This window comes from Choristoneura fumiferana, chromosome 16 (assembly GCF_025370935.1).
Source record: "Choristoneura fumiferana chromosome 16, NRCan_CFum_1, whole genome shotgun sequence".
Taxonomy (NCBI): domain Eukaryota; kingdom Metazoa; phylum Arthropoda; class Insecta; order Lepidoptera; family Tortricidae; genus Choristoneura; species Choristoneura fumiferana.
The window spans coordinates 1,901,455-1,927,560 of NC_133487.1; the positions used below are offsets into that span (position 1 = coordinate 1,901,455).

A 26,106-nucleotide genomic window follows, 5' to 3' on the forward strand; every position below is an offset into this window, starting at 1 on the left:
AAAAAAACTTTCGCGCCTTTTTTCTCAAAAAAAAAAAAAAAAAAACTAAAACCACAGATAGAACAATACCTACAGTTGGTATGCCCACTGATAGTATAATCTACTAGCTTTTGCCCGCGGCTCCGCCCGCGTGGTATTCGGTTATCGCGCGCTGTTCCCTCGGGAACTGTGCATTTTCCGGGATAAAAAGTAGCCTATGTCACTCTTGGGCCCATAAACTATCTGTGATCAAAATAAAAAATCACGTCGATCCGTCGCTCCGTTACGGCATGAAAGACGCACAAACACACTTTCGCATTTATAATATTCTATTAGTATGGATTAATTTAGGGCATGCAAGCATTAAAAAAACCTTTAATTACACCTCATTTTAAGGACTACTTTGTCAAAACGGTACGCTGCTGGTGCTCATGGGCAGTACAGAATAAGCAGTGGAGGGCGCATACATGTTCCTCAGAGTTTCGTTTCTGGACTGGTACTTAGGCAGGCACACGAAGAACCACAGAGCTATCAAGGCTAGAAGGAGGCAGAATGATATCCCGGCAATGGTCAGCGCTACGTAGTGCTTGTTCACTGGACAGACGAAGGAGCTTTCGGCGAGGTCGAAGATTCGCGCGTTGAATAGTGGTCGTGGTGAACCGCACCTGGAAATGGTTTTACTTTTAATGTTAGTTGTTTTTTATGGTGTTGCTGAAGCGTATTGAAAGTCAAAAGGTCATTAAAAGGTCAAAGGCCAGATTGACGAATATATTAGACACCTTTTTATATGTCAATTAAACAAATAATGACTACGATATATCCAGTTAAAGTCCTACGTGACGCCAAGCCGTGCGACGTGCGACGGGCTCCCACTCCCGAACTTTTGATTGACGATGGAAAAAAAATCGTGTCCTATATTTGTAATCTAACTTGACGAACAAAATTTTTTTTCTCAGGACATTACACAATTGTAAGTATATTTTTGTGAAGTTGTTATTGAAGATAACATCACTATGTCAAACTACTAATCAAATGACCCAACACGGAATTTATGGAAAAAAATAGTGATGTTTGTTAAAACAAACAAATATAATGGGGTTAAGCTAAATAAAAACGTTGTTTACGTGTTTTTATAAATATGCAACAAGAACAACACTCAAAGTACAATAGTACCTATACATAATTTAATAAAAAAAAACATTGTAAAAATCATCAAGATTTTGAATCAATAGAAAAATATAGGTACCTACTATACCTATGTTACTTTATTTGGATAACGTTGAAGTAAATTTTGTTATGCCGATACTATAATAGATAAGAGATTCTGAGATTGAAAACAGATTGTGACATTAGATAGGTACACGTCGGATCACTAACGCACGCGTAAGATATAGTTGCAATATCTTAGAAATGAGATAAGTAACTTATTATAGTCAATCACCATGTACCATCAAGCAGGCATGACCACAATATAAACCAACTTGAACCTAAATGCACCCAAAACTTTATGTATTATCAAAAGGTTATAGAAATAGAAATAGAAATAGAAATAAACTTTATTGTTATAACTGTGTACATAATAGGGTGTTTACAAAAGGTTATAAGTCTCAACAGTTTGTCCATTTCGGACGTACAATATAAAATCTTATTATTTATTAATTTATCTTGTATAATATCTATAATTATTTTCGCGCAAGTATACTTATTAATTTCAATGAGCAAAAAATTCTTTTGTATCATAAAAGGTATTATTTATAAGCCAATTTTTAAGTGTAAACTTGAACTTTTTGCCCTCTAGTTTTTTTATTTCAACCGGTAGTTTATTAAAAATACGCATAGCGGCAAAAAAAGCACTTTTATAAATAAGTTTACTATGAGCTCTGGGAATAACATAATTAAATTTGTACTGAGTGCGCAAACCAACATCTCGAAGAGATGACTTTTTCGTAAAGAACTCGTGATTACACTTCACAAATAAACAAATCTCTAAAATATAGATCCCAGTTAGTGTTAGCATTCGCTTCTCCTTGAAAACATTTCGAAGAGAATGTCTTTCGTGGATACGGTAAATAGTACGCATGCATTTTTTTTGTAATCTAAATGTGGATATAACATCAACAGAATCTCCCCAAAAAATTATACCGTATGTCAGTAAGGAATATACATGTCCATAGTACGCATTTCTAGTAGTTGACTCAGAACACGTCGCGGATAGAATGGACAGAGCATAACATGCACTCGAGATTTTTTTATTTAGTTCTGCAATATGTGACTTCCAATTCAAATGGCAATCTACTTTTACTCCCAAGAAGCTTGCACATGTCACCTGCTCAACATCCTCCCCTGAATTAGATACTGTAGCGACTCCTAGCGCCATCTAGTGAACAACAATAGAAACTCCGACCATGTTCTACATCGCGCTATCGAAGTTTCTGAGCGCGGTCGCATATATACAAGTTCGACGCTCTTCCTTCGGACTTCGGTAAAAGAGGGCAAGTTGGCAGTTTTGCTTCGGATATGTGAGTCTGGTGGCGTGGGCAAGGCTTTCTCTGCAGGTCTCGAATGCAGCATTAGCGTCGGGAGTCCATTCCACAGCGTCATTGCCTTTGACGCCATCTTTGAGAAGATTATGGAGGGGCGCTTGTATTTCAGCGGCATTTTTTATAAAACGCCGGTAGAAATTAAGGACGCCTAAAAATCTACGGAGTGCTTTGACTGTTGATGGCTTAGGGTATTGCTTGATAGCTTCGATCATTGATGAGGGAGGTTCGATGCCGGTTGCGGATATTTTGTATCCCAGAAACTCAAGTTCAGATTGGCCAAATAAACATTTAGATTGGTTTATAATAATTCCATATTCTTCAAGTTTCTGAAATAAACTCTCCAGGTGTTCCAGGTGTTGAGATTCGCTCGCGGAAGCTACTAAAATGTCGTCTAAATACGGAAAAGTGAATGGCAGATCTCTGGTCACTTCGTCTATGAATCGCTGGAATGTTTGTGGTGCGTTACGTAAGCCAAATGGCATTTGGGCGAATTCGAAGAGCCCGAAAGGTGTTATAACTGCTGTTTTTTTAATATCATCCTCATGTACGGGGAGTTGGTAAAAGGCATTAACGAGGTCGACTTTGCTGAAAATAGTAGCTCCTTGAAGGGATATACTGAAGTCTTCTATGTGACGGAGAGGGTAGCGGTCGGGTAAGGTTCGCGCGTTTAGCGTTCTATAGTCGCCACAGGGACGCCATCCTCCTGACTTTTTTGCAACCATATGTAGTGGGGAAGCCCAAGGGCTGTCACTAGGTCGTATAATACCTTGTAGAAGTAGCTCATCAAATTTTCTTTTTGCAATCTCTAACTTTTCTGGGGGGAGGCGTCGTGCTCTACAGGCAGTTGGAGGACCTGGAGTCGTGCGTATATAATGTTTGGTGCTGTGTTTTGTGTTATCGACGGCGCTAGTGGGCTTCGTGATTACTGGGAACTTAGCCAGGAGCTGGTGGTAGACGGTTGTGCCTGCAATTGTCGTGACAGATGGTGGGTCGTCGTCGCCGGATGTGTGCTCCACATATATACCTATACCAGTAGAAGGGTCAAGTAGGCGTTTGTTTTTGAGGTCCACAAGCAATCCGTAATGCGTCAGCAAATCGGCACCGATAATAGGTTTACTGACGTCGGCGACGATGAAAGGCCAGTCGAAATCACGTCTGAGTCCTATAGCTAGCTTTATTACTTCTTGGCCGTACGTTTTTATTGGCGTGGAATTGGCGGCGTACAGCTGATATATCGCCGGTTTGCGTCGTCGATTTAAATAAGCGTAGGGCAGCACACATACATCTGAGCCAGTATCTATAAGGAAATCGTGTTTTGTGTTCTGGTCCGTGACGAATAGGCGGTGAGGTTTAGGTATAGCTATAGGGTTGTTTACCGCCTGCAACAACCCTACTGCTTGTTTCCCGACTGTCCTGACACGAAACTGCACGGTTTTTCACATCTTCGGGCTTGCTCACCAAAGTTGTGATGGTAAAAACAATAGTTGTTCGGAAAAGTGTTATTATTGTTGGTAAGGTTTTATAGTTTATAGTTTATAGTTTCTAAAGTGAACCAGTTTAGTTTTTCTTAAATTGATCTTTAAGCTAAGAGTATCGAGCCATTTCATAACATTTCTCAAGGTGTGACTGATGTGAAATTGATTTGCTTTAGCACCGGAGAATAAAATTGTAGCATCATCTGCAAATAGCACGCACAAATCGTCCATAGTTTTAGGTAATTCATTAATATAAATTAAGAACAAAAGTGGCCCTAGCACGCTACCTTGTGGTACTCCTACTTGGACGGTTTGAAATTCAGACTGCTCTTGCTCAATTGTTTTACTAGTTCTATTATATGTATCGATTACTGTAGCTTGTTCTCTATTACATAAGTAATTTTTAATTAATTTAAGGGCAACACCTCTTATACCTAAGTTTTCTAGTTGACAAAGAATTGTGTTATGGACAACACAATCGAACGCTTTGGACATGTCTAAGAATAGTGCAACACATGGCTCTTTTTTATTTATCACATCCCAAATATGCATAAAAACATTAAAGATTGCTAATGATGTGGATTTCTCCTTTTGAAAGCCAAATTGATTTTTACTAATAGTGTGATTATATTCAAAAAAACCTAATAATCTTTTATAAATTACCTTTTCGAGAATTTTTGCTATAGTAGGGATTAAGGCTATCGGCCTATGGTTATTCATATCATCTTTGGCACTATCGGCCTATGGTTATTCATATCATCTTTGGCACCTTTTTTGAACAGAGGCCTGATCAGAGCTTTTTTAAGATCTTCCGGAAAAATACCAGTCTCTAGAACTAGATTAATAATATACACGAGGGGTTCAGCAATAAAGTCTAAGCTTGCTTTAATTATTTGCAACGGTATGCCATCATGTCCAAAGCTTTTTTTATTTTTTAATGTTTTGACAATATTTTTTAACTCTGCGATGTCAACAGGGTTTAAGAATATACTGTTACAATTTGTTTGTGTGATTGGTTTAAATTTGTCGTTTCTTGAATTGTCCACATTTTGATAGAGAAAAAACTCGTTAAATAGTTCTGCAATGGTTGGTGCATCTGAAATTATTTTTCCGTCTACTTTTAAAGAATCAATTGTAGTTTTCATAGAATTAGTAGTCGTTGTATATTGTTTGATTAATGCCCAGGTAGCTTTAGATTTATTGACACTATTTTTTATATGTTTATCATTGGAAATTATTTTAGATTTACGAATTACACTTTTAAATATTTTACAGTATTTTTTATAGTTGATAATGTTAAATATATTTTTATTTTTGTTGTTCTGTAGTGATAGGTGCATATAACGCTTTGTTTTACTTGCCTTAATTATACCTTTCGTTTTCCACATTGGATTTTTTTTAAACGTTTTTTTTATTTTCTCTAGGGGTATTGTCAGATCATAGATTAATTTTAGAAGATGTATAAATGATTTATATGCTAGGTTAGGATCTGTATATTCATATACATCAGAGAAAGAAATTTGGGATATGTACTTAATAAAAATATCTAAGTATTTGTCATTGTTTCTAGTATATATGTACCAAAACTTCTCTCTAAAGCTCAGCGTTGTGGCTAAATTTATAATTTGAGCAGTATGATCAGATATTCCCAGATTAAGAACTTGCGATGTGTATTTACATTTGTGAACATTGGTCACAATGTTATCGATACAAGTCTGGGATTTGCTAGTCAATCTTGTGGGCTCGTTAATAGTCGCGTGTAAATTGAACTTTCTTAATGTTGATAAAAAGTTAAGTTTTGCATTGTCATTGCAGAGTAAATTTATGTTGAAGTCACCGGTAACTACAATTTTTCTCTTAGAATAACGAAAACGTAGTGTTAACTTATAAAGTAGGAGTTCGAGTTTTTGTATAAAGAGGCCTAAATCGCTTTTGGGTGTTCTATACAAACACACCACTACACAGTTGAGATCAGGCAACAATATTCCGCAACTTTCAAAGTGAGACTCAATTGATAAGGCAGATATCCAATCCAGGTTGATATATCGAACTGTTTTTTTGACAAAGATGCAAACCCCACCTCTAGTCATTTTGCTTCTGCAAAAATAGGAAGCCATTTTGAACGCATCCAATTGCAGAGTGCACACTTCATGACTCTTTAGAAAAGTTTCAGTGCAACAAATGACGTCAATTTTTTTGGAATCTTTGATTATCTCTAAATCACTAATTTTAGATTTTAGACCCTGAACATTTTGATGGAAAACTGTAAAAATGCACGTTTTAGGATCGAAAAAAATTTTTGCTTTGTTCAGGACCCAGATCAACCTGCACAGATTTATTAGCTCTTGTGGGGAATAGTAACGATTTGCACACTTGCTTAAGCTATATTCAAATTGTAAGATATATTGTTTTAAATTTATAAAAACTTGCTTGATACCTACTTTTGTAATTTTACCTGTGAAATTAGAAAACATATCCAATGACAAATCTTGGTTAGTATCGAAAATGAATGCATAATTATTGCTCTGTACGTCCATTGCAAGTAAACTACCAAACATCTCCACCTTATAGTTATATATAAGAGCTCCACAAACATACGTGGGAAGGCAGATAATTTTATTCGTATGAGTGATGTTTTGGAGTGCCTGTCGTATATAATTAACCAAATCAAAGCCATTTTCACTCTCATTCAATTCTTTCTCACCCAAAAAAGAATACAATAATCATCCATGGTAAAGTCTTCAAGCTTATTTTCCAAGGAACACAACAGTTGCTTGATTCCTCCGTCTGGTACTACATAGTGACAATAATTCATATCATCTTCAAAAACAGACTCTATAGCTTGTAGACTTTTTTTGTTCTTATGATTGCTCAAAATGCATAATTTAGACCTAACTGTGCTATCTATGTTTGACTTAACAGGACTAGAGTCAGTGGGAGGCTCTGCTTCTTCACCGGGGGTATCTGGGCCCCGTCAAGTTTAGATGGAGGGCTGGCGCTCGAGGACGATTGGTTCAGTTCACTGACAGTCGGGTTTGAAGGTTTCTTGTTACTCTCATTAAAATCCATATTTTTTAGTTGATTTATGTCAGGCTTCGTTAAAAGTATGTTTTTTCTTAACTTGCAACTTGTTAAGTTTTTTGATGGAGATTTACAAATATTGGTAAGGTGTTTGATTGTATTTTTATTTTCTTCTAAATGTTTTCTGAGACTACCATTTTCTAAAATTAAGTTTTGTATCTCATTTTCAGCCGATTGTAACCTTATTTCTAAGTTATTTATTTTATCCTTATATTCATTAAGTATTTCATCTGCAGTAGCTCTGAGATCAGGACAGCTTCTATTGGGATTAGAAATAGAATCCAGCAAGGTATCACCATTATCAGATATGATGGATTCGAATGAATTATCAGCTGGAACTTCAGTATCGTACTGATCCATATTTATGGATATTTATGGATATTTATGGATATTTATGCATATTTATGGTCAAATTTGAATGTTAGGCCATACTAAAATAACTGCGTCGACTTTTAGAAATCGCAAATGACATTGAACCTAAATAAAACAATTCCTACGTTGACATAATCAAGTCGCATATAGTTTTACGTTCGAATTACTAAGCGGTAGTTTAATTTAGACAAAGAATTTATTCGTCTTACCTCAAATGTTCCTGATCCCGTTTCTCTATCTGCAGCTTCTGCATCCAAACGATGTTGCAGTCGCAAACCCACGGGTTTCCTTGTAAATCCAACCGCGCCAGCTGCCCAAACGGTTGCAGCAATTTCTCGTCTAACCTCGACACCCGGGACCCCATCAAAGACAGTTCCTCCAGAGCAAAATCATCTGCATCCTCCAAAACCTCCCTACCAAAGCATAGGCTGCTAAATTTAGTGAGATTTCTATTCCTTTCGAGTTCCAGTTTCAACAAACCGTTTAAAGGGACAAACACATAATCAGGCACTTCTTTTATAGCTAAATTGTTCAACTTTAGTTCTTTCAAAGCAGGCAGATCCGCGAAATCCTCACTGGATATTTCCTCAATAGGGTTGTCGGATATATCTAAATATTCCAAAGTGAATGGTATCTCGACGATATCATGCAAACCATTGTTTGATATCGTCAGTCGTTTCAAATCATATGCTTCGGTGAAGAAGTTATCTGGAACTGTTTTTAAATTAATCCCACTTATACTCAGATGCTGTATTTTATGTGTCAATCCAAAACCAGACCTGTCAAACAAGTTTATGTCCTTCAAACTAGGTCCTATGTTGTTGTTATCAAGGATGATTTCATTCAAGTTGCTTAGATGATGAAACGCTAATTTCTCGAACGTGGTAAACTTATTCTCGGCTAAATTTAAATATTGTAATTTCTTCAAGCCTTTGAATACTTCTTTATCGATGAATTCTAATGCATTATCGCTTAGATCCAGCCTTGTTAGTTCTGGTAGCAGCAAGGCGTTCGCCTCTATTTCAGCTATCATATTGTTTTTAAATATTAATTCCTTCATTGTGCTGGATTTGTACAAATACGACGTCGTTACAGAAGTCATGTTGTTGGATGACAGATCTAAACTGTACACTAAACTTGGCAGTGAATCTTCTACTGTAAACAAAACAGGTTTGCTATACGCACAGTCGATTTGTTCTCCCAAAAATTCACCATCGTTTTTGTCACGGCACACACACAGATCGTCACATAGCAATGTATTAACTTTATAGCAGTTTAATAATAACGCGAGAACAATAAAGGCGTACATTTTCCTGTAGTACATTATAGACTGTGGACATTGTTTGATAAGTGCGAAGCGAATTTTTTATCAGAGTGTGTCAGCGATACGTTATCGCCGATGTTTGATCGTGGATTGGACATTTCACTGCGGATAGATACCCAGATAATGCGTTATAGTTTCAATTAAAACGAATCTTTTGTTTGTCAGTTTTTATTGTTAATAGGTACAAAATTGTTTACACAGTTTGGAGTTGTCATACGTATGTAATGTAATTATAATTAAACGATATTATTTGTCTTAAAATCTACCTCTCGCTGTCTGCGTATTGCCTTTGGCACTAGAGTCTTCGTGAGCCTGAAAAACATTGAATTATTTTAAGAGAAATAAGAATGGATTAAGTTTAAGGAGATTGACCCATTTAAAATATCTCTGAGATAGATAAGGACGAAAAATATGATTTCTATAATAATATTGACTGAATTTCTATAAATTGAAAAAAATAGCGAACTAACCGAAACAAAACAAATTATAAATTGCATTTACATAATTCAAACTAAAATGAAATGCTTTATTTCGCGAGAAACTAGATAGACGCTTCATGGACCACTCCATTTACCTATCTTCTATCTCTAGTGGAAACAGCTGAGCGGAGCGAGGCGAAGTAAATGGAGAGTTTCTATTGGTTCATGAAAAACACATTTCTCACACATATCTGGTGTAAACGGAGCCTAAAATCATGGCTTCGCGGTGGATGCAGGTCGCTTGCAACCGATGCAACTGAGCTATAAGGGGGAGGCATGTCCAACAGTGGACGTCCTATGGCTGACATGATGTATTCAGATCTATTGTCAAGAAGACATTAATATCTAAGGCGTATTATAAGGTTAATGATTATATCATGGACAGGGATATTTGGAAATAATTCCGATCCGCATTAGCGATCCCTTCGAATAGCGAACCTACTGTGTTAAAAATAAAGTTATGTTAAATACTTGTGATGTATAGATATTATTTAATAATATTGTAAATCTATTTTAAAAAAATACACCTCGTTGAGTTTCTTGCCGGATTCTTCTCAACAGAGGTTTTTCCGAACCGGTGGTAGATTTTTTTGACATTCATTAAGTGCTTGTTATAGCCTAAATTGAATAAAGATATTTTGACTTTGACTTTGATGATTTAAGTGCGATGGTTGCGTGCGACCCACCTTGATAACAATGGAAGTCTTCGGGCCAGTGTTCCAGAGCTCTCCGTTCTCGTCTACGAAGGCGGCCTCCACGGCCACCGTGTACAGGCCCGGCGTGGCCACGGACACTAACTGCTGCGCGCTGAAGAAGTCGCGCACCGGGGTGACGGTTTGCACGGCGGTCAGGACCGGGGGGATGTTGGTTAGCTCTACCGTCTGGAGGGAAACAGTACAATACAATATAGTAAATCATTAATTTCAAGCTGCATGGCCTATGCTATGGGAGCTGGTGGCTACCATTGCCAAACTCTCAGTTCTATTTCAATTAATATGTTAAAGAAAAGCAAGTATGAACAATTTTACATAATCTATTATTAAATTATGTCATTTTATTTTTTGCTGTCATTTAATGGTATTTCGATTATTATTATTTTATTTACATACATTTAACGATCATTTTGGGATATTCTTATAATGAACTGAATCATTCCTGTATCAGTATTGCAGGCAAAATTGAAAGACCGCACGTACCTTTTCATTGGTCCTGGGATGCGGGGTGGCTGTGACAGTTAACTGAACGCCTTTGACTTGACGCGGCGGTGGGCGTTTGCTGTAAACCAACATAATCATGTTTATCTGTTTGAGACTAGGGGTTATGAAACCATTAGTACTTTTTATGGGCTGTCAAAACCAGATTCTCCTGTACATTTTGTTTTATTTATGTATTTATCAATTATTAACATCAGTTTATTAAATTCTAAGTTTGAATTACACTGTACATAGGTACACAGGTATTAATTATAGAGTAGTGGCCCGCGTGCCAAGAGCGTCACTCACCTGGGCGGGGGTGGCAGCAGCACGCCCTCAGCCTTGAGCGCCAGGTGGTGCGTGCTGGGCAGCGTGGCGGCGTGTTCCTGTCCGCGCGCGCCGGGCGTCAGTGACAGCCGGCACAGCGCGCCGCCGCCAGTACTGGCCCGCGTGCCAAGAGCGTCACTCACCTGGGCGGGGGTGGCAGCAGCACGCCCTCAGCCTTGAGCGCCAGGTGGTGCGTGCTGGGCAGCGTGGCGGCGTGTTCCTGTCCGCGCGCGCCGGGCGTCAGTGACAGCCGGCACAGCGCGCCGCCGCCAGTACTGGCCCGCGTGCCAAGAGCGTCACTCACCTGGGCGGGGGTGGCAGCAGCACGCCCTCAGCCTTGAGCGCCAGGTGGTGCGTGCTGGGCAGCGTGGCGGCGTGTTCCTGTCCGCGCGCGCCGGGCGTCAGTGACAGCCGGCACAGCGCGCCGCCGCCAGTACTGGCCCGCGTGCCAAGAGCGTCACTCACCTGGGCGGGGTGGCAGCAGCACGCCCTCAGCCTTGAGCGCCAGGTGGTGCGTGCTGGGCAGCGTGGCGGCGTGTTCCTGTCCGCGCGCGCCGGGCGTCAGTGACAGCCGGCACAGCGCGCCGCACGCGCGCGCGCACAGCACGCCGCGCGGCCACAGCGCGCCCGCGCAGCACGCGCGGACCGCCGCCAGCACCGCCTCCGCGTGCTACAAAATGAAATCAGCTGTTTCGTGGCGGCGGCCATCTTGGATTTAAAATTACACTTAATTATACAGGGTGTTCGGTACGCAATATATTATTTTCAATAAATTATTTTTCTCCAAACTGTCCGTAAATAATAACAAATAATAATAATAAATTTCCTTATTTAGGCATTTTTTTAAAACCCATACAATTTAGTTAAAAATTAAAATTAAAAGTAAAAAAAGTAAAAGTAAAAATTGACATTATTTACATATTATCAGAAGGCGAACTGCATAATTTATGGTCAGCGAAAAATTATAAAGTTAAAAAGGATCGCTGGTTCGCTAACGCGACAGTAATGTCGCATACAAATTCCATTATAGTCGAGTCTCAAAAAATTTGAAACGGCCATGGAAATGTTGGCACAAGTATATTGGAATACCATCCATCACCATTTTTGAGAAAAGCTTTTGTATTAGTCTCGGCTGGAATAGCAATTGCTGGCTCCTTGGTCAAAATGTAATAGAAGGTGCTGCTTAGTTATAGTATATGGTTATATAGGGTCTCGGTCCCGATCCATACTGTCGTATGTCCTAAAGTTAAGTGCCATACCAATTTTGTCCTAAATGCTCTTGACATATCGTTCATTAGTCATAAAGATTATAAGCCATAATGTTTCTTATGTCCTAAGAGTCACAAGCCATAATATTACATTACCTAATGCTCAAAATACCTAATTACTTTAGCCATAATATAACATGACCTAATGCCAAAATACCTAATTACTTTAGCCATAATATAACATGACCTAATGCTAAAATACCTAATTTGTTCTGTATTAATATTATAACACATAACATCTTATGTCCTAATGTTCGTCCTAATCATCATTTGCCATAACGCTTTTTTCTCTGAAACCGTAATTTTTTCAGGGATGTTATAAAATAAACCTATCCTAACCTATACAGTTCTACAGAATGACAACTTCAAAATTTCTGAAATATTTACGGTTTCAGAAAAAAAAAACCGTTACGGCAAATAATGATTAGGACAAACATTACATTAGGATATACGATGTTATGGATCGCGAATGACACCCGAACTGAGTCCCCAACGGAAAGGAACTGCTACCAGAAAAGTAGGTTAGGTTAGGTTATAACTGCGTCCCCAATGCAAGCAAACTGCTACCAGAAAAGTAGGTTAAGTTAAGTTAGAACTGCGTCCCCAACAGAAACGAACTGCTACCAGAAAAGTATATTTTATGACAAATAGTGTTTAGGGCAAACGTCGGAAAGAAGAATACAATTAGGACATATGAGCATTAGTACTACAGACGATAGTGCACATAAGTATTAGGACATACAATACTAGGGTAAAAAAAGTTATGGCACTTACATTAGGGAATACGTTGTTATGGCAAAAGATCATTATGACCAAAGTTATAAGGGAACATACAATTAGGACAAAAGATATTAGGGATTCCAATATAGACCCGGTTATATACATATAGTTTAGTTTGTCGCTTTACAAGCAATATGTGTTTATGTAGCTGTAAACTATTACGATACTATTAAACACTGAAAGTGGCTAGTTGCTATACTACATTTTAATGCCAGTGACTGTACACTGGAACCCTATAAAGGTCTCTAATCAGGGCACTTTACACACATTTTTCAGCTCCATTTCCTAAAAACTACACCCGACCCGCGCGAAGCCGGGGCACGTCGACGTAAATGCATTTTTTGGTCAGATTGATATTTTTAAATTCGTAATATCTTTTGAATGGAACGTCCACTTTGAATAATTCAAAAAGTAATCTAATAGACTGTCGTCAATGGATGTTTCAAACTCACCCGATGCGTGATCCCGTTGCCAGTACTAGGGTTATCGAACAGCTTGCTGGATATCCTCGCGATGGCCTCACTCGGAGCCAGCGCTATTTTCTCCTCCAGGCTCGAGGGTCTGATCACCGGGAGGAACAGCTCCTGCTCTTGCGTGCACGTGATACGGTCCAGGAACTGGGAGAGCTGGTTGAAAGTGTTTTGGGAGCTGATGGGGTCGTTAAGGCGTTATTGCAAATGATAGAAGTTCCTATAATTTCTTGTGTACGGGTAGTTCTACGAGCGTCTCAACCACTGTCAGTTTCCTGTCGCATTTTTTTTTATTCGACTGGATGGAAAACGAGCAAGTGGGCGAGTGGGGGTGGGGGAGGATAGACCGTAACCAAGAAATTTTTGATATATGAACATCAAACTTTATGTCATTTATGATAGAGTTTGAAGTTCAAATTACAAGAAGTCCTTTATAAATATTATATTATAGGAGGTGTGTGTGTTTTGTTACTCCTTCACGCTAAAACGGCTGGATGGATTTGGATTAAGTTTGGTATGTACGTAGATAGCTGGACATCTGGAATAACATATAGGCTACTTTTTTTATCCCGATATTCCCACGGGATAGGGTTAAAATCTCGAAATAACAACCGTTGGGCTTACAGTCACGAAATTTGGCATAGTGGCTTTTAATGCAATATCAACGAAAACCACGATGTAATTTTCGGGAATTCTCACCGGAATTTTGTAAAATCCCAAAATTTCATTTCAACTGCTGTATCTAAAGATTTACGCGTGCGATGCCGCGGGTAAACTCTAGTAAAGGATACATCTGCAGGTGTGTGAGCGTAGCAGCATCTGCGTGGAAGGCGGTCCTGGCGATGGCCGCGTAGCCCTGCGCCACGCCCCGCGCCGCCCGCGCTGCCAGCGCCAGCGCCGCCGCGCACGCGCCCGCCGCCGCGCACACCGAGCGCGACGCCTGCGCATGCGCACAACACATCACGTCAGCCGGAACACGTATATCATCATCATTATTGGCTCTGTGCACGACATTAGCGCCACCTAGCGTCCGCAACTTTTATGGCTCTGATGCTCTGACGTTTTGAAATGTCATCGCGACATTGTGACAAAAATCAAACCTATAACGTATTAATTTATAATACAAAATTACTGTTATACCGTGATTTGGGTGGACAAAAGGTTGTGAATTCATTTTTGGTCATTAAAATTAAATGAGGTAAGAAAAATTTATTCAAAAAGTGTGTTTTATTTTCGTTAAGTATGTCAAGGTTTGTTTACTTCATGTTTAGTTGTACTTTTTCTGTAAAACGAAAAGATAAAGCTATCTTATTGGTTTCTTTGAATAATAGTAAAATTATATACTTAATTGTTCTTATATCGCTAGTAATAAATTAAATATCGTTTTCAGATCAAAATGAGTATCATTTTGAAGACCGGTTTTGTGAGTATCACTCGATATAAAATTTCAACCACAAACCGTTTCATAAGGAAAATTGTTGTTGGACATGTCCGAGATGTAGAGGAATTAAGAACAAAACAGGGACAGTGTTCAATAATTCAAGCTCGCATCATAACACAAACATCTATTACTAAAATTAGGTAGTTAAAAGTCTATACAAATTGCTTTGTTAATGACAGATTCATATGAGTATGACAGATGACAGAGCCAGAACTATTTCTACTTTTGGCCACCATGAGCGCTGCGATAGATTTCATCACCCCCACCTAGTACTTCGCACCCTCCCAATAGATGGAGCATGCGGGGTCTCACCTGAGCGACGGCGGGCGGCGGCTGCGTGCAGAGCGCCCTTGCGCGGTCGGCGGTGCGCGCGAGGGCGGCGAGGCCCTGCGCACGCGCCCTCAGCCAGGCGCCGGCGAGCGGCACGCACGCGCCGCAGCCCGCGCACGACGCCGCGCAGCCCCCGCCGCCGCCCGCCGCGCCCGCGCCCGCGCCGCCCCACCCGCCCGCCACCTCCCACGCGGAGCTCGCCGCCTCCAGACCGGTTATACCTGACAACAAAACACTACGATCAACGATACATGTGATGATAGCTGATGTCCAAAAGGGTCAATCAACCTTTTTCTTATTTGATATTGTCCCGTTGTCCAAGAGACAACAGTGACAGATTTTCTTAAAAAAAAAACTGTTTTAATATATGATACTAATGTGCACATGGATCTCTGAATTTTCCCAACTCACCTTTCCTGAATGTTTCATTTGCCAACTCAGGATTTTCTCTGAAATTATATGTTATTTCGGAACTTTCATAAAACAAACCTAACCTACCGTGTTCTATAAAAGCATAAGAAAATCACTGAGAAAAATTTTTGGTTTCGAAGAATATTGAGAGCTGGGAAATGAAACAGTTGGCAAATGTTGGCAAACAATAATTCTGCGCAAAGGCAGAATCCGGATAAAACACTAAATTAACACTCTGTAAATGTGATGTGATGATAGCTGATGTCCAAAAGGGTCAATCAATTTTTTCTTGTTTTCTCCCGTTGTCCAAGAGACAACAGTGACAATTTCTTAAAAAAAACTGTTTTAATATACGCTAATATTTTACACATAAATGGTCTTTAGAAGTAGTTAATAAAATAATGAAGGAGAGAAAAAAAATACCGTTCTTCGATCCAATCTTGGCCACCACTCCGTAACTGGGTAAACACTAGTTAAGTATTTGATTCAGCACTGACCTTCCTCGACCAGCATGGCGTCAGCCTGGGCGGCGCGGTGCAGGGACACTAGCCAGCGCTGCACCGCCTCTGAACTGGCGGCGCCGATGAGCCCCTGCAAGATGTAGGCGGCCAGGCTATGGTGCCCGTACCTGGTAAAATGCACAGCTGTTAGTCAAACTCAAATAAAAGGTGTGCACTCAAAACCGACATGATTTTACCAGCCGAACAACACCGACTTGAGGGTCTATTGGGTAACGTTTCTGACACATTGCGAGTGTCAGAAACGTTACACTATTGTCCTTCTGATATTTGGAAGCCCAAATGGCGTCGAAATAACAGCGGAGTAGAATTCCGGTCACGCAATATTAACCGCGTATGAATGTGCACCACTCTAACATTCCCGACCAGATAAATATCGACATGATGGATAAGATAAAGATAAAATAAATTTATAATTTTACGGTAGTGATTCCGTTGCGAAATATTTAACTTTAAAGTGCAAATTTTTGTTCATATTGACCGTGCCCCCTCTCTGAAAGCTAAATTGCTGGTTGGAAAAAAAAAAGCAATTTTAGTAAATAAATTAGATTAACAAGGCAGACTAGTCTCGGTCCTTCACATACGATCTAGCTAATCTAGCTCGTTTAGATTACGATAATAATGTAATAAATTAAATTTAATGTTGTATTGTATATAATTATATTGTAAATTAATTGGTAATTTTTATGCCTAACTAAATTATCGGGTCAATAAATTTTTCTTGTTTGTTATTCCATCTCGTTGTCTAAGAGACAACAATGGCAGAGTTTCTTAAAAAACTGTTATATGCTACTATTGTGCTTAGGAGGTAATCCATAAAAAAATGGGCTTTAAACTGCGACAAAAATGTACGCTCCATGAATTTTAATCACAGAAAACATATAGAAACTCATGGTTTCAAACAGTTGTCCAGAGGACGTAATCATGGCAACAAGGTTCATGAAAAGGTTGATCGATCCAAATGAGGACTTAATGGCAATGCCCCTTCGAACTCACCTCAAAGCAGCTCTCGCGATCCTATACCGGGTCCAACCGTCGGCACTGGCTATGGTCTCCTTGACGCGCTCCTGCCAGATCGGATTGACTTTGCAGGTTAGAGCCTTGGCGGCGCGCTCCTGGAATATCACCGTGCAGAGCAGCACTAGGGCTGTGCCGTCGTCTGATGGGTCTGGTGAGGCGTCGGCACTGAAAAAAAAAATGTTTGAAGTATTATTTTGAGTGTCCTTCCGTGGCCGCGCCGCCGCTGGCTCAGGTGACTTGTCCTAATACAGTCGCGCATGCCGTCTCACCCGTCCACGAGGTCAGTGAGCGTGACGGCGAGCGCGCAGTGCGTGCCGCCGGCCAGCGCGGCCAGCGCCTCCAGCAGAGCGCGGGGCCGCGCGCCGCCGCGCCGCCAGCCGTGCCCCCGCAGCTGCTGGCTCAAAAGCCGGCCGGTGCGCGCCGCGTACTCCGCAGGGGACGCGTTACTTAGCTGCACCTGCGGGATAATAACAATAATAATAAATATCATAGGACAATTGACACCGATTGACCTAGTCCACATGGCAAACGTAAGTCAAGTAACTCCGTAGACGTTACCATGGCAACAAACTATCAAAAAAGTTAATTGACCTAGTCCCGAACTAAGCAAAGCTTGTACTATACTAGTAACGGATAGACATACTTATGGGTCAATTAACTTTTTAGAGTAGCTTGTTATCATGGTAACGTCTCTTGAGTAACTTTTTAAAAGTATGATTTTATGGGGTTTGTAGTGGATGTGCACTAAAAGTTAGGAGTTGTGACAGTTTTAAGGCAATTCCTTCATGGCTTATTATCTTTTAAGGTAAGTATACATTGCAAACATTTTTCTAACAAACTGTATCACTGATGTCTCCTGAGTTACGGGACGGAATAACAACACTAAAGAGTTGATTGACCCTTGTATAGATAAATATATACTTAAATACATTTAAACATCCAAGCCCCGAGAACAAACATCGAACCCGGGACCTGAAGCTTCATGAAGTCAGGTTCTCTAACACTAACCAGTTGGCTATCCAGTCGTCTTAACATTCTTTTGGTCGGATGAACTTTTCGTCCCAGGCCCACGCCAAGCTATTGCGCGAGCTAGACACCATCGTTTTTTTTGTATCTTTTAAGGGCCAGATGCAACAAGTCTATGCAAACATTATTATGCAATATTGTTTTTGTTGTTGTCTAAGATTTGTTTTTGCTTTGTATATTTTTAGATTGGTATATTGTTTTGTGAAAAATTTTAGTTGCTATTTACACTGTTTCTTTTTAGAAATAAAGAAAGAAAGAAAGAAAGGTTTATTTTGGCTCCATAAGTACCACCTAAAACTAAAACTAGCACTAAAACTATGTTACTTGGTGACACGGCAGGATTCAGGATACCAAAAAGGGTCTCCACTCAGCATGTGTTGCCGCACATTATGTGCAAAAAAAGCACCTGCTGGAAGGCTGACATCAAGCTAAACTGAGACCATTTTATGGGTCATTCAACTTTTTAGTGTTGTTATTTTGTCCCGTGACTCAGGAGACACCAGTGATACACTTTGTTAGAAAAATGTTTGCGATTTATACTATGAGCACGCTTAGTAGACAAGTCTCATGGCTCATCAGTTTCAAGGCAATTCCTTCACGGGAATTGCCGTAAAACTGTCCCAACTCCTAACTTTCTACCCCATAAAATCATACTTTTAATACGTTACTCAGGAGACGATACCATGGCAGCAAGATACACTAAAAAGTTGATTGACCCTTATGACAATTCGTTTCCGTTTCCGACTTTCTCTTTTTAAAACTTGTCACGAATAAATGTTTTTCTTACCAAACACCTTAGAGCCATCCTGAGCGGTCTAATAGTGTTCTGTCCGTTGGGCGCTCCGGTGGCGATCACGATGGACTCCAGAGCCAGCATCAGGTCTGCACCCTCTACGGGCATTCCTTCCTCGTAGCTGTAAATAATTAACATTAAAATTAATTCAACTACACACGATTGAAATGTTTAAGCCGGTGTTGCCATACAATTTAATAACAAGTATTTTTTTAATATTTATTTTAAGTTAGTTCTTAGATAAAGGTCCTCACTGAAAATGCCGTGGCATTATGCTGAGTGGGGCCCAGTTTAGCGTCATGTATGTCTTGTATTTCCTTCCATTTGCTACCAAGGTTGCGCTTGCACAGTCTTTACTGCACCCTATTTTCGATTATGCTGACATTTGTTATCCCGATCTTTTAGAAGAGCACTTGAATAAACTTGAGCGAATTCAAAATCTGTGCACTCGGTTCATATTTGGCCTACGTAAATATGATCATGTTTCTTATTTCCGATCACAGCTCAGGTGGCTCCCCATCCGCTTTCGCCGAAACTCTCACATTCTCCATCTTCTCTACGGCATTCTCTTTAACCCTGCAACTCCTAATGTTACTTCTGTTCATTGCTCTCAGAACTTCCTCCTTACTGTCCCACTTTCAAACTCTAAATTCTATGTTTATTCTTACACTGTCCAGGCCACTCGGTTGTGGAACTCCCTACCGATAGACTTGAGGCGCGCAAAGTCCTTGCCTATCTTTAAGTCTATGCTTAGGGAGCACTACCTGTCATCTTGCGTATGAATGTTATAGTTAGCTTATTTATGTGTTGTTATGGTATCTATCTACCTATCTATCTGTTTAGATTTGTTGTGTATGTGTATTGTATGTGTTAGTTTTATGTATTCTTGATACAGCTCTAATCTACTGTAAATTGCACCACCTGCTAAAATGTATTCCTTATTTCTGTCCATTGTAAAGGTTGCCTGGAAGAGATCGCTCTGAAGCGATAAGGCCGCCTATTGCTTACCTTAGAAAATCTCTATGTATATACTTGTGTTCTCTGTACTGTTTACTGTATTGGTGTGCAATAAAGAGTTATTGTATTGTATTGTATTTGTTTAATGTTTGTTTTTATGGCGTTAAATTAATGTATTTTCTTTCTTTATTTCTTTCTAATGGTACGGAACCGTTGTTGCGCGAGTCGGACTCGCCCTTGTCCGTTTTGTGTCCACTGACCAGTGCACGGCGCGGCGCGTGAGCACGTGCGCGGCGGCGGCGGCGGGCCGCAGGTCGGCGCGCGCGCAGCACGAGCGCAGCGCCGCCGGCGAGATGGCCGCGCCCGCGAACACCGCCGGACACTCCACCAGGACCTGTAAATGGTCGCGCATTTACTCAGCGATTATAAAGCGTACAGTTTATTAGCATATCGTGTCAAGGCGGTGTGGTGTCTACACTTGGAATGTATATAAAAGTTTAGTATAAAAAGGTTTGATTAAGCACTTAAAGTTCTAGTTTAATCACAATTGTATTTACATAACATAGTTTTTAAGTGCTTATTGCTAAATTGAAAATACAAACTGAAATATGCACAGAAAAAACAGAAAAATAAGACCGTCACTGGGAATCGAACCCAGGTCCTCGGTAATCCGTACCGCGTGCTATACCGCTACACCACTGATGGTCAACGGTACCGACACGAATTTCCCTATGCACCTCATATCTCAGCTTGTGTTTCTTACTTAGTCACTTAAGCAGCGACGCTAGCGACATCTATGCGTAGCCCTCATCGAGAAACTTTTTCGGCATTCCATTGGAACTAACCGCTCACCCGGACAAGAGATATCGTTACTAAGCAATCAAATTAAGATTGGTTTTTTGGAATCTTTTTGTATTTTTTATTTCAATTCCAAATTTTTACTTTTACGGTCATCCCGTAAAACCTAATTGAAAATACAAACTGAAATATAGATGCACAGAAAAAACAGCTTATTGCTACTATCACCTATTTTGCTAATGATTATCGTTTTATTTACTCAATTCAATTAGATCTGAGAAATGAACTACTATGTGAAAATATCTATTATTGGGCTATTATAAAAAAAAAACCTAACATCGAAGGCCTTCTGAACCTGACCTAACCAAGTTGGTTTTGCCCTGAACAAGCTAATTTACTCGCTTGATAAAATTCTGCGTATTCTCATTTTATAACTGGTTTAGTTATAGTTAATAATGTTATGCATATTTAAATTATGCGGATTCATTATTATGCTAATAAGTGTTATGCTTCTTTATAATTATGAAAGTTTGCTGTTACACACAATTATGTTATGCGAAATCATATTAGGACAATTAATGCTATGCGAAATAAGGGGCAGCCAACTTTCCACCCTTAAATAACAAATAACTTTACTCTTATCACATGTACTTGCCTGCATAACCTCTAGACAAAGCATGGTGTGGCTAGCCTCTGCACTGTCGCTGGCAGTACGCACCAGCCCCTGGATGCTCTCGGTGGACCACAGGGCCGCGTGCTCGGCCAGTTTCTTCAGCCCGACCAGCGCAGCGCGACGGACCGACGAGCGAGCGTCGTTCGTGGCTATGCTGAGAAGGAGATCCACCTAGAGGATGATGGCATGTTTGAATATAAAAGGTTTTATGGTATTAGGGCAATAAAAGCAAGATTGAAATTGAAAACTGTCTTTATTTTTTATTACTTCAACTGTTGAAGAAGAAGAAGAAGAAGATTGATTTATTTGCCAACATGAACAATACAGGATAGGCACAGAATACAAATAAACAATAAACTAATATAGAATGTGTTTGTGTTGAAGGGTTGTGTGGTTAAACCAGAGGACTGTTTTACTTTTAATGATTTTCACCCTTGCTATTTTAGTGTTGTGGTTTGACATTTCTATAAAAATTGAGTTAGTAGAGCTGTGCCTTGAGCAAAAACTATGCAATTGTAGGATCATTTTATATAGGTTGGTTACGACCTTTTTAACTTTGTTTTTGCAGCAGCAATTGACAAACAGATAGATGGACTATATAGCAACATTAATAAGGTTGCTTTTGTCACCCTTGGGATATGGATTTATGGAACCCTCAAGTGACTACAGTTCCAAATATTTTTTCAAACGGTTTAACATGTTCTGTTAAAATGGGTACATCTCCATTTCTAGGCACACGGTAGCGTGTTAAGCCAAGTTCAAGCTAACAGAACTGGAGAGCAGCGCCGTGTGTAATTTTACCCGAACCATTTGGAGCCACTTTTGACCCCCTCATAACTCAAAAACTATTTCACATAAACATGTCAAAATTGGCACATTGTAAGATTACCTGATCAGGTACGTGTACCACAGTATCAGCAGCAATGGCAGTGAGGGCAGTGATGGCAGCCCTCACTGAGCTTGACGATGGAAACCTTTCCAGTAGGGAGTGAAGCAACTTCAGTACTCCTTGGGCTCGAACAGCTAGAAGGAAAAAATAAAAGCTGAAGAAAAAGAAGCTTCTGCTGGTGTCCTGTTCTTGGACTTTGGCTCCAACAGACATCACTTCTTCAAGCAATTTGTGTCATAAGAAAGAGTTGTGGACTAATTAGAATTTTGTAGGACACTGGCTATTCCTAAAAAATTAAAAAAATATGTCCAATGTTTTCTGATAATCTAATCTAATTGGGCACCTTAAGTTTTCTAGGATGGTCCATATTAATATTTTTTATCGATAGTAGAATTATAATAAAAGCTCACTCCTGTAGATAGATATTTTTTTCACTTTCAGTTTTTGTTTGTAAAAATAAATTGAAACATTACTTTTGGCAAACCACACGTTTGGTGAGATTAATAAGTTTTGTGCTTTGGTCTGTTTGATAAAAATAGAGGTTGGATTGACAGCTGTCAGTTGTTGTTGTCAAATGTCGCCGTACATATGTATGTGTGTGTCCCAGAATACTTGAGGTACCCAATTGACAGGCAGTCTAAATAGTTTTTTTTTACACAGGAGCCATTTGCTAACTTGAATAAACGTTTTGACTTTATAATGAGAACAGAACATTTCTCTTAATTTAATTTTTAACAGTAGACACAATACCTCCTCCATGTACAGTCCGCAAAGCCCGCACGAGCTTGGCGCGGCGCTCCGCTCCGGTGCTCTCGCACTCCACCATGTCAGACAGCTTGTTGCACATTGCCACGGCAAAAGTGCTAAAACAAACATATGCTTCGGTTTTTGCTAAAGTGAAGAGATTTTGTGATGGTTAATGTTTTTGAAAGGCTTCAATTTAACTTGCCACCTCTTTTGATGAAATCCAGGAATTACTTGAGGCCGTTGAGACTAAAATAGGTTTTTTTCACATCTGTAAGAGTTTCTACCACTTTTTTGTCCTGACACATTGTTTCACATGTGTCTAAAATATAGTGAATAAGTTGTACTGAACCAGTGACGGTGAGCTATATTGGAGCCATCTATAAAGTACCAATGTCACACAAATTTCGACCCTTTTAGCACCCCCCTTTGTCATATGTATTGCTATGAAATTTGCAATAATTTTGTTCTCATGTCACAAACTGCCTGACCCCTCCTCCCTAAATTCATGAAGTACTTTATGAATAGCCCCTGTTTAGCCTCATTTACACTTTTTCATCTTGTGAGACAGTCACTCAGTTGTTTAAAGTAAAAAAAAACTTACTTGGAATGAGCAGCAAATCTGGTAGTAGCATAGATAGCCGCCTCAACCTCCACATTGTCGTGGCTATCCAAGCCTCTTCGTATAGCATGATGCACATTCTGCCTCTCCGGTATAATCCCTGCTACTGCGCCTAACGTTCTTAGCGCTAATGCTCTCGCTACCGGATCATTAGAATGTAAAACACTAAAAACCCTTCTCAGGAACTCGTCAACGTTTAGAATCTTGTCTAGATGCTTCTCGCTTTGTTGACAAACGCGTAGCACCCACAAACGTAGGAAGTTATTGCCCATACGAAACACATCGGCAAGTTTCAAAAAAGATGAGTTGATTAAGATCGGAAAAGGGTATTTCTCAAAGAGCCGAGGGAAACGGACTATAGCCTCGCATTGTTCGCCTACTTTTCCCGATCTGAGACCTGAAATGTAAAAATAAAACACAATGTTTTGAACTGTATTTTGGTTGTTTGGTTTTGAGGTTAGGTTTACGTACCCTTGTCTAATTCAGTTAGTGCTGAGTTAGCATCTTGCTCAGGCTCGCCCGAATTGTCATTAAATGTATTTAGTCTAACACCGATCATTTTAAATCCTTGAAATATAAGGTATCAACCAACACAAACTCCGATAGGGCAAGAGCATAGACAATAACAGTTTTTTTTGGATGGAAGGAACCTTTGATTTGATTTGACGTTGACAGATGATCAAAGAGCATAAAAAGCATAGCTTTTTATTGTCAGACAATGCATAGTCCCGATTCCAAGTTGGTAGTTAAGTACTTAAATACTAGATGGCGCTACAATGCAAATTTTTAAGTTGGGTGTTGAGTATTTAAAACGAATCTTAGGTTTGGTTAAAATTAAATATGGTTAGCTGGTCCATTTGAATCATAAAAAAACCAGGTTAATTTTTCCGTAATTTACATTTTATATAAGTAAGTACCTATATACTTAACTCAGATACTTAACGATATGCTGGCATGAAGTTCGCATGACAACCAGCTAGAGCTAAAACAAAATGATCAAAATATGATTACCAGTATACATATTCTCATCTATGATTATAACGACGATGATGTTTGATACATTTTATTGAAGAAGTATTATACTATTCGTACAAAGTAGGTACCTGTTACCTGGCCTAGAGAAAACACCGGCTAAGTGCGAGTCGGAGTCGCGTACCGAGGGTTTCATACAATTTTATGCTTCGAATCAAAATGTAGGGTAGGTAAACCTTATCGGTGATGCTTGCTGATATGCGTTATTAATATTATTTTTCGTTGAGCTCACAATTAGTGAAATGCAAGCAATTAAATCGCTGCCAACCGATTGAAAGCATCAAAACTGACAGATGCCATTGATTTTATAGTTCGCATCTCCCCATGTGAGATCTGTGTAGGTAATACCTATAATATGATAAAAAAGCAGATATCACCGAATTTACCACGTATTACCGATACCTAAACCTCCTGAGTCCTGACATTTTTTAACAAACTTAGTGCTTAAGACCTAGATGTGGTTGACCTGCTTTGTTATTTTGGCTATTATTACAAAATTGTTAGAATTCTTTATTGAATGAACAATTTGTAGGTACTTTATATAGTACATTTGGCCGTTATTCTTAGGGTTAATTGGTCCTTTATAAAGTACGCGAGAGCTCAGTACCACTACCATGAGTTTACAGTGACCGTACCTACTCGATAGCGACGGCGTAAATTATTTGTAGAGGCGCTGTACAATTCTCCATACAAATAATTTACGCCGTCGCTATCGAGTACGGTCACTGTAGTAAACTCATGGTAGTGGTGCATAGATTAAGATTAAATTTCATTTCAAATTTACCATGAGCTCTACACTGAAGGAAAACATCGCGAGGGAAAATGCACATACCAGCGAAGAAATTTGATGGTGTGTGAGAAGTTCTCGTCTCGAACGGCACTGGACCCGCGTGGGAACTAGAGACGAGACCAAGACTTCTCATTCTATGAGACTTGTGCTCTACAATTGGGAGATATCTATCGCGATGATGATTATTTAAATGCACGATGCAAAATAAAAGTGCTATATGAAACGGATTACCTCTGCTTACAGTAGTTTTAAAAGTAGGCAGTCATATTGATTCTTAGCTATATTCCATCACAATCGGCTTAACCATTTTTGAGATGTTTGACTTCTACAGAAAATGTCGGTTAGTTTTGAACTTTTGAAATTTTCACAGACGGTGTACTTGTGTTGCCGCTATAACAACAAATACTAAAAACAGAATAGAATAAATATTTAAGGGGGGTCCCCATACAACAAACGTGATTGTTTTGCCGTTTTTTGATCGATATTAATAACGACAACAGGTAGACGCTTGAAATATTCACAGAATATTTAGTTTATATGTTTACTTTAAAATAAATAATTAAATTTAAATAAAATTAGTATTTAAGGGGGGCTCCCACACAACAAACTTGTTTTTTTTGCTAATCTCTAATGTACTTATAAATAATAGTATGAAACCCTTCGTGCGTGAATCCGACTCGCACTTGGCCGTTTTTTTTACTAGGTAATGCACTCAATCAAGTTATTATACTGAACAAGAATAATTAACTAACAACTTTTTGATTTGAAAAC

At 39.4% G+C, this 26,106-nt stretch overlaps 2 protein-coding genes across 3 annotated transcripts; both read right to left on the bottom strand.

Moving 5' to 3' along the window:
* Positions 1-49: 49 nt before the first annotated feature.
* On the bottom strand, positions 50-8,864 carry LOC141436346 (tsukushi-like). Its single transcript, XM_074099285.1, has 2 exons — positions 7,660-8,864; positions 50-644 (listed from the first exon to the last, which is right to left on the bottom strand). Exons 1-2 carry the CDS (start codon positions 8,772-8,774, stop codon positions 386-388), a joined length of 1,374 nt encoding a protein of 457 aa, XP_073955386.1. The 5' UTR covers positions 8,775-8,864; the 3' UTR covers positions 50-385.
* Positions 8,865-8,931: 67 nt separating this feature from the next.
* Positions 8,932-24,153, bottom strand: defl (Integrator complex subunit 7). Of its 2 annotated transcripts, XM_074099282.1 has the most exons (18): positions 23,985-24,153; positions 23,496-23,910; positions 22,898-23,010; positions 22,148-22,281; positions 21,241-21,429; positions 20,048-20,181; positions 18,825-18,951; positions 17,281-17,468; positions 16,988-17,176; positions 15,971-16,101; positions 15,049-15,283; positions 14,083-14,247; positions 13,274-13,469; positions 11,355-11,443; positions 11,078-11,209; positions 10,450-10,528; positions 9,940-10,134; positions 8,932-9,086 (listed from the first exon to the last, which is right to left on the bottom strand). In XM_074099282.1, the coding sequence occupies exons 1-18, from the start codon at positions 24,070-24,072 to the stop codon at positions 9,030-9,032; spliced, it is 2,856 nt and encodes a 951-aa protein (XP_073955383.1). In that variant the 5' UTR covers positions 24,073-24,153; the 3' UTR covers positions 8,932-9,029. The 2 variants fall into 2 exon arrangements, with proteins under 2 accessions (XP_073955383.1, XP_073955382.1); XM_074099281.1 differs by lacking the exons at positions 8,932-9,086; positions 9,940-10,134; positions 10,450-10,528 and having other exon boundaries at positions 11,099-11,443; positions 14,083-14,231; positions 15,045-15,283.
* Positions 24,154-26,106: the final 1,953 nt, after the last annotated feature.